This window comes from Protopterus annectens, chromosome 13.part0 (assembly GCF_019279795.1).
Source record: "Protopterus annectens isolate FY-2018-M chromosome 13.part0, PAN1.0, whole genome shotgun sequence".
Classification (NCBI taxonomy): domain Eukaryota; kingdom Metazoa; phylum Chordata; order Ceratodontiformes; family Protopteridae; genus Protopterus; species Protopterus annectens.
In genome coordinates this window covers 1,217,411,608-1,217,427,379 of record NC_056747.1, presented here as the reverse complement: position 1 = coordinate 1,217,427,379, position 15,772 = coordinate 1,217,411,608, and the positions used below count along the sequence as shown (strand labels likewise).

The following is a 15,772-nucleotide window of genomic DNA, read 5'->3' as shown; positions in this document are numbered from 1 at the left end:
ACCGGTTACCTCTTTCTTCCCCCATCACACCTACAACATTTACCATCTACCCAAGGAAAAATTCTTTGGAGTTTGCTTGGGGTATAAAAAATACCTATGCAAACACTTTCAAAAAAAATCCTAAATCTTCTAGATTTTGTTGCATATTTGGGAGCCATACATATGTCATCCAATTGTTTCTTTGTGAATTGCTTATCCAGTTTCTCTTCCCAATCTTTTTAACCTCCTCAGAGTCTGATAGTTTAAATGCAATATTTTGTATGCCGTACTAATTATCCCTTTTTTAACAACAGCTTCTGTTCTATATTCAACTAAAAACTCTACCAGAGCAAGTCATTCACTTAGGATTCCACTATCCCTTTCTCTTTGCCTATACTCATGTCAATCCCTGATAGGGAGGGCGGTCTCTAGCCTGCAGTCCAACAGTTCTTCTAGGCCTCTTCCCATTCTATTACCTTGCCCGCTGTAGTTATTTGCTCCCAATTCCCTACTTTTACTAGTTTTCTCCATTAAATTCCAGCCCCCTCTTGCCTAGTCTGTGTGCCAAAAATTGCAGTCATCCCTGTCAGCAAAATCTCCTCATGGTGGCTTAGTTTTTAGAATGCTTCCTGTTACTTTATGAATATCATATTCTGTATGGCTGTTGTTATTCTCCTTAAGGATCTGCATTCAGAATCCGAATCCCTCTTTATATCTAGAATTTACTCCCATTTCACCATCATCCCTTTCAACTCTGAGTTGTAGCTTTCTGCTTGTCTGATTTTATATATATATATATATATATATATATATATATATATATATATGTGTGTGTGTGTGTGTGTGTGTGTGTGTGTATGAGTCTTAACTGTGTATCTCTAAAATATCTCTTCAAATCAGGTAATCCTAAACCACCTTGTTCTCTTGGAAGGATCAGTTTATCCCATTTGACCCTTCACCTCTTCCCCACCCAGATAAATTCCTTCCACTCTTTATTAAATTATTGTCCACAACTTCTGCTCCGGTTGATAAAATTAATCCTGGCCTGTATATAAAGTTAAAGGGCTAAAAACATTTTCATTGCTTGTATCTTGAAATCCATATCCATGAACAAGAGCTTCCAGTTTCTCAGTTTTTATATTATCTTTTGTGTAGTCTCTTTTCACATATCCTCAGACGCCATAATGGAATCCTTTTTAATCCATACTCCTAAATATTTAATTTTATCATGTCCCCATAAATTTGGGTACTGCTGAAGCAATTCATGTGTGGGTACATAGTTTACAGCTATAGCCTTTGTTTTATCTTTATTAATTTTATATCCTGAAAAGACTTGAAACTCTCTGAAGATGTTCCACAACACTGAAGATGTTATTTTCTGGTTTTATCGGGTACAAATTTATATTGTCTGCAAATAAAGCCACCTTTACTTGACTACCATACCAATTATATCCTTCAGTTTCTGAGTCCCTTATTTTCTTTGTCAATGGCTCTTAATGTAAAGCAAATAACAAAGGGGAAAGAGGATATATGTGCTTGGTTCCTCTGTTCAGACACAACTTGTCAGAATGGAACCCTCCCACCTTAATTTTTTCCTCTGATCCCTCATTTGTCCTCCTAATTAACCTTATTATTATTATTATTATTATTATTATTATTATTATATCAGGGAATGCAAATGCTGTCCTTGCCCTCATTAAATCCCAGGTTACTCTGTTGAATGCTTTCTCTGCATCAAGACCCACCAACAACAGTGGTATTTTCTTACACTCTGCTTCCCTCTGGATCATCATTGTTCTGCTGATGTCTATCATAGGTAGGTACTAGGCTATCAGCCCAAGGGCCAAAGTAAGCCTAGCCAACAAGGTTCCCTGGCTTACGCCACACAAGAAAGTTAATTTCCTGTGCCCCTGTCGAGCAGAGCCACAGAAGTAATGCCCCAGGATGTATTTCCAATTTCCCATCCACTCATCAAGATTTTTCTTGAAGAGTGCTAATGAGGAACTTTGCTTGACATAAATGGGTAGCTTGTTCCAGAGTATAGAAAGTCTCTGGGACAGGAATCTATCCTTCCAGCATGTTCTGTTTATTGTGGTGACAAGGTTTAGGTTCCTAGAGCGTGTAGGTCGGAGGGATTGGGATTTCTTTAAGTGGAGCATGTCCAACAGCTCAGGGTTTGACATACCTTTGTATGTTAGGCAGAGATCACCTCAGAGTAGGCAATATGCTACAGAATAAAGCTGAAGTTTTTTGAGATGGTCAGTGTAGGGCCATCTATTTGAGGCCAGTAATCCTCTTTGCGAGGTACTTCTGTGGCCTTTCCAGCTGCTGCAGATGTCTTGTGAAGTGCATTCCAAAAGGGGCGTTGTACTCTATAATGGGTCTAATGAGTGCCGGGTAGAGGGGAGCAATGACCTCTTTTTTCTTGGATGAGAACCCTTTTGTGATGAGGTGTGCCACATAGAAGGATTTCCTAACTACTGTGGTGATGTGATTATCAAAGGAGAGACTACTGTCCACCTGGGTCCCAAGGTCTCTTATCACACATTCAGTGTTAAGTAGACTGCCATTTATGTGGTATCTCATGGGTACAGAGTTTTTACCAAAGGGGATGACAATACACTTTTTGGCATTAAGCCTGAGGCCATGCCTCTGACACCAGGCATCTGTCTCAGTGAGGCTGTTCTGTAGGATGTCCACATCATTTGGGGACTTGACTATGGTTTCTAATTTGCAGTCATCTGTGAACTTCATTAGCCAGAGGCCTTCTGTGTTAGCCTGTACTTCAGAGAAGTAGATACCAAATAGGAGAGGTCCCAGGACTGATCCCTGTGGTACTCCACTTGTCACTGGTTTGAAGTCAGATTTGGGAGTCTGCAACTTTTAAAGTGTGGGTTCTGTCAGTGAGCCAGATAGCAACCCATATCAATTTTAGCAACACCTTTTTCTATTCTTCTACCCATTAAGATGCAAATACTTTGTAATCTTAGTTTAAAACTGATATGGGCTTATATGAAGTTGGGTCTGATGGGTCTTTACTGTATTTAACCACCATAGATGTTCTTCATGTTTCATTGTTGCAGTCATTACATTTGGGTAATCTGCTGGCAGGTTGCCCTCAGTCAGCCGGAATAACAAAGTCTTGAGTCCTGCGTCAGTTGCTGTCTCCTCTTCCATGACATCAGGTCATCAGGGGTATAAAACATGCAGCCGACACCATTTTATTCAGTCTTTCTTGCCGCGCTGTGCCCGAAGCAGAAGCAGTTCACAAGTGCTGGTCGGCCGACTCCTGAAATTTTCGCATTCGAGTTTCAGAACCGAAGTCTTCAACTAAAGCTAAGTACGCTGTTGGGGAAACTTTTTTATTGCTCCTTACCGATGTCAGTAAAAATTAATAATTGCATTACTTGTGGGAAGCAAATATCTCATAAGGATTTTCATTTGTACTGTATTCCTTGCCTAGGCCCAGATCATAACGTGCCTTGCTTTCAGTTTTGTGCTAGATTTAACCAACGCACTATTAAGCGTTGGTATATTTTTGCTTCAAAATATTTTGGATCCAGATTTAATTACCCTGAAATGTCATCGGTTAGCAATCCGACTACCAAATTTCACAAAAAACACAAAGAAAAATACAGAGACAGACCGTCGAGGTCCAAAACCAATGATGAAGCTTCTCCTAAGTCAGTTGCCAGTTCGCCGGTACTCAGTGAGGCGCTTTTGCAGCCCCTGATACCTGCTACTTTTGAGTCGCAGGCCTCTAGTGAGACCCATTCAGAGTCCGATATGCCACGAGATTCTTAGAGTATTGAACCCGCAGATGTCTCTCCCTTGGATGGGTTCGGAGCCGCTGAGCAGGCACCAGCTTCTGAGGGTGTTTTCAGACCTCAACATTTTTATATAAAACCGATGCCAGCTTCAAAAACAAGTTCAAAAACATATTCTAAGTCTAAAAAAATGATGCATGAGCCACGTGCTCAGGCCCCTATGCCTGAAAAACAGATGATCAAAATGGCTGAGGACTTAAATACCTTGATCAGGGGTTCCCAACCCCCCCCCCCCCTGCTAAGAGGCCTAGGCAAGACACTGCTTATGAATCTTTAGATCAGGTTTCCATTTCTTCTGATTCCTCTTCTGATCAGGAACTTTCTATTCCACCCTATGAGGATTCAGATGCAGAAGAATCCATCCCATCTGCATCTTTTCCTGAGGATTATTCTTTTGGAGGGACGTTGCATACTTTAAGGGAACATTTTCATTGGGAGAGTCAGGATTTTTCTGAATCAAAAAAGAGGCTTAGGGATTTCCTTCTTCTTCCTCAGCATAGGCCTTTGGCAATACCTCCAGTATTAGACATTGTTGATGATGTGTTTTCGGAATCAAGCATGGCTCCTGATTCCCTACCTCCGGCTCCTAGTAAGCCAGACAGATATTACAGGGTTCCTGACTCCCACAAATTTCTATTCAAAAATCCTGCTGCTGATCCTGAGACTATCTCACAAGGTCCCAAAGGTGCAGAAGCCTGTACAACCAAAAATCCTACCCTCTCTGATAGAGATTCCAGGGTGCTGGATAGATGGGGAAAGAAGGTTTATACGTCTGCAACCTTGGCAATTAGGGCCTTAAACTGCCAGTTTCTAATGCTTAAATATCAACAACATGTTATGGGCTTATTGAAACAGAAAATTATGTTGATTTCTAATGGTGTGGAAAATAAAGAATTACAGGAATTATTGCATGCAGCAGAACAGGTTGGAAAGCATACTTTGCAAAGTGGTTTTGATTCCTTGGAGGCCTCTTGCAGGGCCGCAGTTACTGGATCTGTGATCAGATGGCATTCCTGGCTCAAGGAGCAAAATCTGCCAGATCATGTTAAAGCTAAGTTATTGGATGCCCCTTTACAGCATGATACTCTGCTTGGTAATAAGGCAGGAGAGGTTTTAAAGAAAATGGAAGACAAAGCTAAATATATGCAAACTGTAAAAGATTTATTACAAGTGCAGCCACCCAGGTTCAGTAGGCACTGGCCTACAAAAAACTGGTCCTTTACTGTGTCCAACAGAGCCTCTCAAGGCAAATCCAGGTGCTCAAAAGGCTCTAGATACCAATCACAGGTTTCTTACAGGTCAAAGCAATGGAGTGCCTCCACCTTCAAATCTGGAAGAAACAAAGCACAACCCTACAGTAAGCAGTCTCAATGACTTCCCTCTACCTTCACAAAGCACTTATCTTTTGGCAGCCCCCTTGGGGGGAAAATTAGCACTTCATGCTCAAAATTGGCAGTTAAATTACCCAGGACAAGTGGGTATTAAACATAGTATCCCAGGGGTACAAATTTCATTTCCATACTTTGCCAATTCCAAACGGTTGGCCAGATCTGCCACAAAATCAATGGGCAGAGGCTCAGAAACAAGTTATGTCTCTCATGGAGATGGGGGCTATTCACCCAGTGCCAGAAAAGGAAAAAGGACAAGGTTTTTATTCAAGACTTTTCCTGGTACCCAGAAAAGACAATGCCTGGCGTCCAATACTGGACTTAATGATTTTGAACACGTTCTTGGACATCCCAAAATTCAAAATGCTGACTTTGCAACAGCTACTGCCTATGCTGGGCAGGAACGCTTGGTTAGTGACTCTAGACTTAAAAGAGGCATACCTGCATATCCCAATAAGATACCTCCGCTTCAAGGCAGGTTTTATGCATTACCAATTCTCTGCACTGCCCTTTGGCTTATATACTGCGCCCAGGGTCTTTACAAAGTGCCTGGAACCAGTAATTGCATTTTGTAGACAAAGAAGCATACACATTTATCCTTACCTGGATGACTGTCTCATTCAAGCAGAGAACAAGGACATTCTTCTTCAACATCTGGTATTTGTAAAAAGGCTTCTAACATGCCTATGGTACACAATACATGAAAAGAAATCCCAACTGGTACCTTCTCAAATATTTACATTCCTGGGTGCAAGCTTGAATACAACTGCCCAGATGGCTTACCTTATGCCAGATAAACAAAGGCAACTGACAGCTTACTTCAAACAGATGGCAACAAAAACCCAGTTAACTGCAAGACAAATTCTGCAGGCTTTGGGGTTCATAGCATCCTGCGTTTTACTAATTCCATATGCAAGATTGCATATGAGGAAACTTCAGTGGTACCTAAAAAGTTCATGGAGTCAACATTGTCACAGTCTGGAAACAATGATTCCTCTCATTCCCTGCCTACACCAGGAGTTTCTTTGGTGGGCAGAGACATGTCACCAAAACAAGGGACAGTCATTCACTCTACCCCTGCCACCCAAACCCTAACTACAGATGCATCAGGCTATGCTTGGGGGGCCCACCTGGCGGGGAGATGCATTCAGGACTTATGGAGCCCAAAACAAATGCATCTGCATATCAACCAGAAAGAGATGCTAGCTGTTCAGAATGCTCTGACAGCCTTCAAGGACTTACTTCATCCAGGACAACTACTGATAAAGATGGACAACACCACGGTTATGTGGTACATAAACAAGCAGGAGGGTACACATTCCTATCCCCTTTGCAGACTAGCCATGGCATTGTGGAACACAGCTTTGACTTACCAAGTACATCTTCAGGCTCAATTCCTGCCAGGAAAACAAAATACTCTGGCAGATGACCTAAGCAGAAACCTTATGGACCTGCACGAGTGGAAACTGGATCCACAAATCTTTAGCATGGTAACACAGAAATGGGGGAGCCCAGACATAGATCTATTTGTCTCTCCCCAAAATTATCAACTGGACAAATTCTGCACAAGGACTTATCACAGACAAGCATGGAAAGTGGATGCCTTATCCTTCAGTTGGAAAAACCTATCAGTCTATGCCTTTCCCCTCTGCCTCTTCTTTCCAAGGTCTTACTAAAGCTCAGACAGGAAAAACCAAAAGTGATCCTGATTGCTCCAGACTGGCCTCGCCAGCACTGGTACCCAATTCTAAGGAATATATCTCAACTCCCTCCTTGGTACTTGCCTCAAGTACCTCATCTACTGTCTCAGCAGAACAATCAAATTCTGCACACTCAGCTCCAACCTCTGAACCTTGCAGCATGGCTGATCATTTAATTATTCAAACAACACCTCTCACTACATCTGTGATGGATGTCATTTTGGAAGCCAGAAGGTCTAGTACTAGAAAATCTTATGCTGATAAATGGAAGAGATTCAGTGCTTGGAACCAAGCACAAGGAACGGACACAGCAAAACCAAATATCCCTCAGATTTTACCGTACTTGACTGAAATGTTTGACAAGGGCCTATCATTTTCTTCAATAAAAATCCATGCTTCTGCCATCTTGGCTCATTACAACATGGAGCCTCCTCTTTTATCATCCTCTGCTAAAACAGTATCTTAGAGGGGCCAAAAATGTAAGGCCTCCCAGAAGATCACCAACTTCTGCATGGGACCTCAGTTTTGTGCTGGAAAAACTCACCTTGCCTACTTTTGAACCAGCAGCCACTACGGATATAAAATTTTTATCTTGGAAAACAGCTTTCCTCTTGGCAGTCACTTCAGCAAGAATGGTTTCAGAACTCCAGGCTCTCATGGCTGTGGAGCCTTTTATTACATTTTACCTGGATAGGGTGTCCCTCAGGACCAATCCTTTTAAGGTGGTATCCAGTGTGGCTCTTAACCAAACAATTCACCTGCCAACATTTTACCCAAATCCACAGAACAAGGGAGAGTGGATTCTGCATTCATTGGACGTACACAAACAACTAAGATTCTACTTAAACAGGACCAAAACTCTAAGAAAGTCTGAGCAACTACTGGTGGCATTTGCTTCAGTATCAGAGGGGAAGGCTTTATCAAAGCAGACTATTTCTAAGTGGATAAGCCACTGCATTAATTTCTATTACTTGCAACATGGTAAACCAGTGCCCAAGGGAATCCGGTCATATTCCACCAGGGCTGCCTCTACCTCAGCAGCCTTTCTCAGAGGAGTTCCAACCAAAGACATTCTAGAAGCTGAAAACCAAAGAAACCATGTTGGGTAAAACCTTGGTGCAGAAATAAATCCAAATGAAAGGTAAAAAGTAAAAAATGCACCAAGATAACACACAGCAAACGTTTAATCACAGCAAAGTACAAAGTGGTAAGCGCTTTCACACAAGTTGCTTCATCAGACACCACAGTAAAAAATGCACAGGTTTAAACAGAGATTCTAAAATGCCAATTAATCAATAAAAATCACACAATGATTAAGTAGCAGTGAAAAACAATTAAGCCTCATGCTCAAACTAAAAAAAGCATTGCTTAAAAACATTGTACAAGAAGGAATCAAATACTATACATGAGAAAGCACTTAAAAAACTTATAAAATCATTATAAAACATGGAAAAATACTAGGCAGGAAAAAGTTAAATAGAATACTTGGAAACTAATAGTTAAATACATTAGACTAATTACTACTTGGAGCTCTGTTCATACCTTCACAAAGCATTATCATTTGGCTCTCTTCTCCAAATCCAGGGCAGGCTTTGCCACTGCAGTTCTGTAGGGCCTTATAGCCGCTCCTAATGCTATTTAGCTCCATCCTCCCATCCATAGCTTTGGGATTCTACCCAAATGTAATGACTGCAACAGTGAAACATGAAGAACATAGTACAGTTGTGTGCACTTACCTTAAATGTAGATGTTCGAATGTATTCACTGTTGCAGTCCAGGTTACCCACCCGCCATCCCCCTTTTCTATAACTTCTCTTTCCTTCACTATATTCTAAAGCCTTTGTGGAGTATTTGCTTTTAGATGAAGGTAAAGTTTATGTTGCTAAAAGTGCTTTTATATATATTGCTGTATATTTATATATATATATATATATATATATATATATATATATACATATATATATATATATTTGCTCCCCATTTGGGGGGCTCCTGACATCTGGGGCAAGAAAAACTGAATAAAATGGCATTGGCTGCATGTTTTATACCCCTGATGACCTGATGTCATGGAAGAGGAGACAGCAACCGATGCAGGACCCAAGACTTTGTTATTCAGGCCAACTGAGGGCAACCTGCCAGCAGATTACCCAAATGTAATGACTGCAACAGTGAATACACTCGAACATCTACATTTATGGTAAGTGCACACAACTGTACTTTCCCCCTCCTTTTAAAATATGTTACACAAAATCTTTCAGATCTTTATCACTGTTTTCCCTTCTAGCTTCCAAACTTCCACATGAATACCTAGAGACTTTCCTGCAGATTAATTGCACATCACCATTTTTACCTTATCTCCTCATATTTTTACTGTTAATTGTTCAGCCTCATCTACCTCTAACCTTGGCATACTTAGTCTTCCATAAATATTTCCATTTGGGCTCTTTCCTGAGTTTCACATTTCTCTCCTTTGTACAGATTTTCATACATTTCTAAAATATCTCTTAATACCTCTGCAAGATCTCTTGTACACTCCCTAAGTTTGGCAACAGCCTTTTCTACTTTCTGTCACTTAAGTTGCTGTGCAAAAGGTTTTGTGCGCTGGAGTAATTGTCAAAAAAAAAAAAAAAACTGTTGCTTAACAGCAATCTTTCTAAACTCATGCATATTATCAGAATACTCACTTTTTTCTCTTTAACATTCCGCAGTTGTGCCTCTTCTTGTTCTGTGAGGTTCCCCTTATTCTGCTGTACTTTATAACCTTTATCAGCCCCTCTAAATAAGTCCTGGTACTTCTTAACCATATCAATTTTTTTTCGACTCTATTTTTAAACTCTGCTTTCATTTTATCCCATTCACTAGCTGTAACTTTTGAAGAAATGTATATCTTCCATAATTCTCAAATCCTTTTGACTACCCATTCCTTAAATTATTCTCTTTTTAAAAGGTAGGTGGGAAAGCACCAGTGTCCCATTTTTACTTCATTATGCTTCACTGTTATCGTAGTTGTTATTGGTGCATGATAATGACATAGTTATTGGATGTGAGGCAAAGCTTTCAATTAAATGCACATGTTCCTGTGAAATGTAATTTCTGTCTAATCTAGCCCAGTTATTCTACCTTGGGGAATAATATTGAACATTTTCTTAGAGTCCTACTACTAAATTCATATCTTTCATACCAAATATTTTCATACATTTCTTCAGAAATCTACCTTCTTTTGTTATATTTTACCTTCTAGGTTCCCACATATACAACCTCACTGTTGCAAATCAAATTCCATTCCATACTTATAACTAATATTCCCCGCTGAAAGCTGATTATTTCTCCTAGAATGTCCTTAAGCTAAGTAATAGCAGTTTTAGGTGTCATATAAATACATGCCAACGTAATTGTCCTCCCTTGCCAGTGGCCCCTTATTACCATAAATCTGCCATTATATTTTTTCTCATCTATCAGTATTGGAGGTAATCTAGCAAGTAGTATAACTACTTCACCCAGAATGGAACTGCATGACTTTCTCTACATAATAGTACTCAGCTATACTCTTTTACTATCAACCCTTCACTACCTCCCACCATTACACAATAGTAGCTCTCCCACTGCAAATGCAGATCTGTATAGTACTATGTAATCCTACCCAGACAGTGCAATCTTATTCCACTACCTTGGCACAGGGATAAGTTAATGAACCCTCCCATCTATTAATGGTCTCATGGGGGGGGTTTCCACATCTTATGAATTTTTGGTATCCCAAATATTATTGGGATTTTTGGCCAAGGAAGGGAGAGGAAATTAAACGTGCCAATATCAATGATGGCATCAGTGAAAAGGTCATTGAAATAGCCTCTTATCTTGTCTCTCCCATCCTTGGGCTTAAAAGCTTAGAACAGGACAGTCTTGTTCCTTACATGGTAGACTGTCAAAACAGTGCATTTTTTCAACACAAATTTTATCACAAACTTCAGCCCCCAACTTTAAAGGTGGATTCATCACTACCTTTAGTCACGACAGTGGCCAAGTTAAACGTATTTTATGTAAAAACTGGCATTTTATCTTGAGTGATATTTCAGTACTCAGTAAATTAGGTCCAGTTCCAAATATTGTATTTCGTAGAGGCCACAACCTTAAAAACTTACTTGAATGTGGGGGGCAACAACTTAAAACACATAGGTATGCTGGTATGTACCTGTGTGAATCTTGTAGGATGTGTAGATTCATGGAAGTAGGTAATACATTTTGTATAGGTGACAACAAATATGAGATTAAATTTAAACTCAACTGTAATTCTAGATTGGTTGTTTACATAGCAAGATGTGTCTGCTGTCTTGCATTCTACGTGGGGAAGACTGAATGTAGACTGCGAGACAGGGTTTACGAACACACCTATGCCATTTCAGTTAATAAAATTGACAACCCACTAGCAAGACATATAGCAAATAATGAGGGCCACAAATTTACTTTCAAAGCTATAGATCAAGTTCAAGCCAATTTGAGAGGTGGCCCACTGAATTTACTTTTAGAGGAACATGAGTTGGAATGGCAGATCTGTTTGAATGCATTCATTGTACCAGGTTTAAATGATGCTTGTAACATTGCTTGTCTTCTAAAACTAAGAAGTTTGAGACGGTAACTGGTACATTGCTGGAACTTAATCCTATCACTCTAGCTCTATAATATTTTTGAAAGGTATACCCGGTTGATTATTCTGTAACTTTGAAGTTTAGTCTAACCTTGTTATTCTTTGAGTCTAACAGTTTTATGCCTTCTGTATAATTATTTATAACAGTTTTAATGACACTTTTAAACTGACAGACTTGCAGCTCTTGTATTCAGGTTTCATGAATACATGTATTTTTTTAGCAAATGTCTCTTTAAGAATTTGACTCACTAAGAGGTGTGGTCATCACATGATATGTCTTAACTACTTATAAACTACTGTTTGAAACTGTGTATCTTTTCTGAAGAAGTTGCTACATTACAAGCAACGAAAAGCGCTTCAATAAATTGTTTTGTTTTATATTTTTTTGATTCCTGAAACTTTCTGTGGTGGGTCTTGGTGCTGCTGACTTAGTTTTTGTGTTTCAGTAGTTTTTTGACATTTAATGAGACAATAAATCTCAAAACAAGAGATGTGTATGGAGATTAGTTGAATCCTGAGAAGGAAAACAAGCAATTGTAATTTGTAAGCTGTTAGTCTGTTTAAACAAACAATCTTTGTGAGATAGATGTTTTGGCTCTTTTAATTGTAAAACCTATGTTGGTCCAATAAATGGTATTATACTACATCGATGTTCCAGTGTCTTTGTGTTTTCTGCTAGTGGACCAACATGGCATTTATTTAATTTTTTTTCTTGTATCAATGCCAAAAACCAGTAAAATATACATGATCACTAATCACTGACAAATCTACAAAAATATAATTAGTATGATCTGTTTCGTTCCTGAAGGAATTAATAAATTTATAAAATTGTTGGTGTTTGTGCGATCATTTGCCAAAAAAAAAAACATATTTCATTTTTTTATTTCTTATACTTGGTGATAGTTCCTTGCTTCTCAAGCTTAACTTCTTTTTATTAAACTTATTTGGTAATTTACAGCAAACACAGGAAACCCTCTTTTTCCTATTTTATAATCTGTTCAAATTATAATTTCACCACAGTGGGAATTGATTTTTGGAATTCACTATTCTATAGCAAGTTGTCCCAACTGTACTGTTATACAGTAAAGATTACTGCATTTGGTTCAGTTATTCTTTCAAATAGCATCAGTACTTAAGTGTGTGCGCTGGCTGCATTTAGAGAGTGCAAACAACCAACTCTTGTAATAAAATTGGCATGTCAGTTACCTGCCTGCATCTGACAAAGCTAGAATCTTTGTTCCTCCAGGTCAATGTTCCTAAAGGGTGGGACAGGACAGGTGAAGGGGGGGCACATCATGGCAGTTGCAGGTAGTCGAAGGAACAGATGGGTTAAAGTTAGTGAGTATGGTTATCAAAGGGCCCCAGGATCACCAGGGTTGGGAAGTAAACAGTGTTCTACCTGCTCAGGTACATACTTCCTGTGCTGTACATGTGTGCTGATCTCATGTAGCCTATTGTAAATTATGTACAGAGATTGGTTTAAAAGGGGTTGCTCGTGCTGAAAAAAAACTGCCTCAGTGCTGATGCAAAATGATATCCTATACAAATATTATAATGCTACCATGAAATGAAATGAAAATAAACTTTCCTTTGGATTGCATTGTACATGGCAGTGATTGAGGATTCTTGAATGATAACACATATGTAGCAGGATTAATTCTAGTATGCTTGCTTGCCTAAGAAGTGCAATGTGGGATAGTTTAGTGCTTCTTGTTCACTTTATCAAGAGTAGAAATATAATAATGATGCACACACAGAGTATTTGCAGATATTTTAAGAAGTACAGAATTGCAAACTCATCATTAAGCTGTGTGATGAGGAAGGATGCAGTTCTGAACACAATTCACATAACCCAGGTTTATACATCAGGTTGGCCACTGGAAGAACATGCTGGGCAATAATGTGAGTGAGTGGCTAATGCTACTTTGCCCATCCTGGGGGGAGGTTGTTCTGGTCAGCCAACTGCCACCTAGCAAGCAGAGGCTTGTAGGGCACTAAAATTGCTAGGACTGGGACATGGGTTTGGTGCTATTAAGCCAGTGATGATAGCCATCGATGAGTGTGGGTGGTAGCATGCACATGAATGGGGAGAGCATAGGAGATCCTTGAAGCATCGCAGTTATTCACTTCAGCCACCAAGGGCAGAGTTAGGTCTAATCAGAAATATCACCGTAGCCAGGTTACTGGTTAGACTGATACCCTCCATGGAGACCTGGGTGATGGTCCCCTCCAGCTGGCTCTCACTCTCATTCTGGAAACTTTCACTGTTTTATCTCTCCAGTAGCTAGTAAAAAGATAGATGTAAGACCATAGTGGGAGGTATAATGGTCAGCAAGATCAGGCGCAAAAAAGATACAGAAAAAATAAAAAAAAATCACAAGATAGGAACATCGGAGCAATACAGAAAAGGAATCATGGGGACCATAAAATGCCTAGCCATTCTCCTGGTTAGTTACCGGATGGGATGTAACCCCTCTCAGGCAGGCCTGCAGACCCGGTGTCTACAACAGCAGTTCACAAGAGGGGATAGAAGAGTGTGACATCACACTGTCCTTTAACCAGGTGCAACGGCCTTTTTGTTGTCCCTTTTATCTAAGGTTGGTTGAGTGCAGAATTTATACAAAGCTTGTTACTTGCTCTGTGGAAATTTGTTAGATTTTACCAAACCAGTGGAACAGAACCGGTTCCCCACTTTTTGTGCTCAGTGCTGAACTTCATTTTTATGTGTAATCCTAACATGTTAATAGTATTGAATAATGTAGCAACGTTACTTACTGTTTTTCTCTGCTATGCATTTTGAAACATTATTTCCCAGATCTCTCTTGAAAAACAACTTTGGTAAGTCCATTGAAACGTATCTGTTAGCGAAATGAAAGTAAGTGATGAAATCATAAACAGTGCCTTTAGAAGTTCTTCAGGACCCAACAAAAAGTGTTTTAATAGCATGGTATTGTGACCCCTCTCATTATGATTTGCTGAACCAACCGTTGTTCTCTACATTGCTGTCACTGATCATCATGTAGTCACCAAAGGGACATGACATACCACTGCCAAACCAACTGTCTAACAGCTGTGGTCCCAAACTTCTTTTTTATTGCTTTTCGAATGACCACACCCTGCCCAGGATGGAAAATTCAGTTACATCTTCCTGTGCACTGTATATAATTTAGTTACTTTTCTTTGCTTCTAAACATTAATGTTTAATTTCATAATGGTGTCAAAGTTTATAACTCATTAAGTGGCAGCTCTCTACACATGAATGGCTGTACTTCTGATTAGAAAACGTAATAATGTGTTCGTCTTTCGTTTTCTTTTCCTCTGCAGACGAAGATTGGCTGGCGGCAGGAAGCTTCACATTTGTTGGTGTTTACTACTGATGCCAAGACCCACATTGCTCTGGATGGCAGAATTGCAGGGATTGTACAACCCAACGATGGAGAGTGCCACATCGGAAGTGACAATGAGTACTCTCACTCCACCATTCTAGTAAGCTCATGTGGACAAAGGCTCTTTCTATAGTATATATTATTTTTCTTCTCAGTTAGAAATTCCTAATTGAGTGGAATTATTAAACTGATGCTCGTATATAGGTACAAAACACAAGGAAAAACTGTCAGGGACAGTGCAGTGTACTGAAATAAGTTGGACTTCTATATAAAGAGTATGGGGATATATATATATATATATATATATATATATATATATATATATATATATATATATATATATATATATATATATATATATATATCACACACACACACACACACACACACACACACACACACACACACACACACACACACACACACACACACACACCCGTGCAGACAACTCCAAGTCCATTTTTCAGCTTTTATTAGAGTAACTATTTAGTCAAGACAGCAGCTCACTGAATATGGTATGGAAAAGCAAACCTCGCTCAAGAAAGAAGTATTGATGACTTTATTTTTCCAAGACAAAATAAAACGTCTTCAGGAATTAAGTCAAGTCAAGGTCACATGGTGGGAAGGTAGAGTGATGAGGGAATGAGATCCATGGCTCTGCGGCTGGGACAATCAAATACTGTGGGACTAAAGAAAACATTTCAGGTTACCCTAAAACAGCTTTGGATAGCAAAAATATTTGTAAGATAATGCAGTGTTGTGTGCTCTGAATGTGGACGTAGAATGCTAGTTCTCCTCTACAGATGGCCATGACTCTTGTCTGTGCAGAACAAAGCTTATCCAGCTAAAC

At 39.5% G+C, this 15,772-nt stretch overlaps 1 protein-coding gene across 2 annotated transcripts in view; it reads left to right on the top strand.

Annotated features, from left to right (window-relative positions):
• The window catches only part of ITGB3 (integrin subunit beta 3), a 1,138,779-nt gene that overhangs the window by 358,323 nt on the left and 764,684 nt on the right, over positions 1-15,772 (top strand). For both annotated transcript variants that reach the window (XM_044055223.1, XM_044055225.1), the window contains exon 6: positions 14,861-15,022. In XM_044055223.1, coding sequence (XP_043911158.1) covers positions 14,861-15,022 — 162 coding nt within the window. The remainder of the gene's footprint in view (positions 1-14,860; positions 15,023-15,772) is intronic.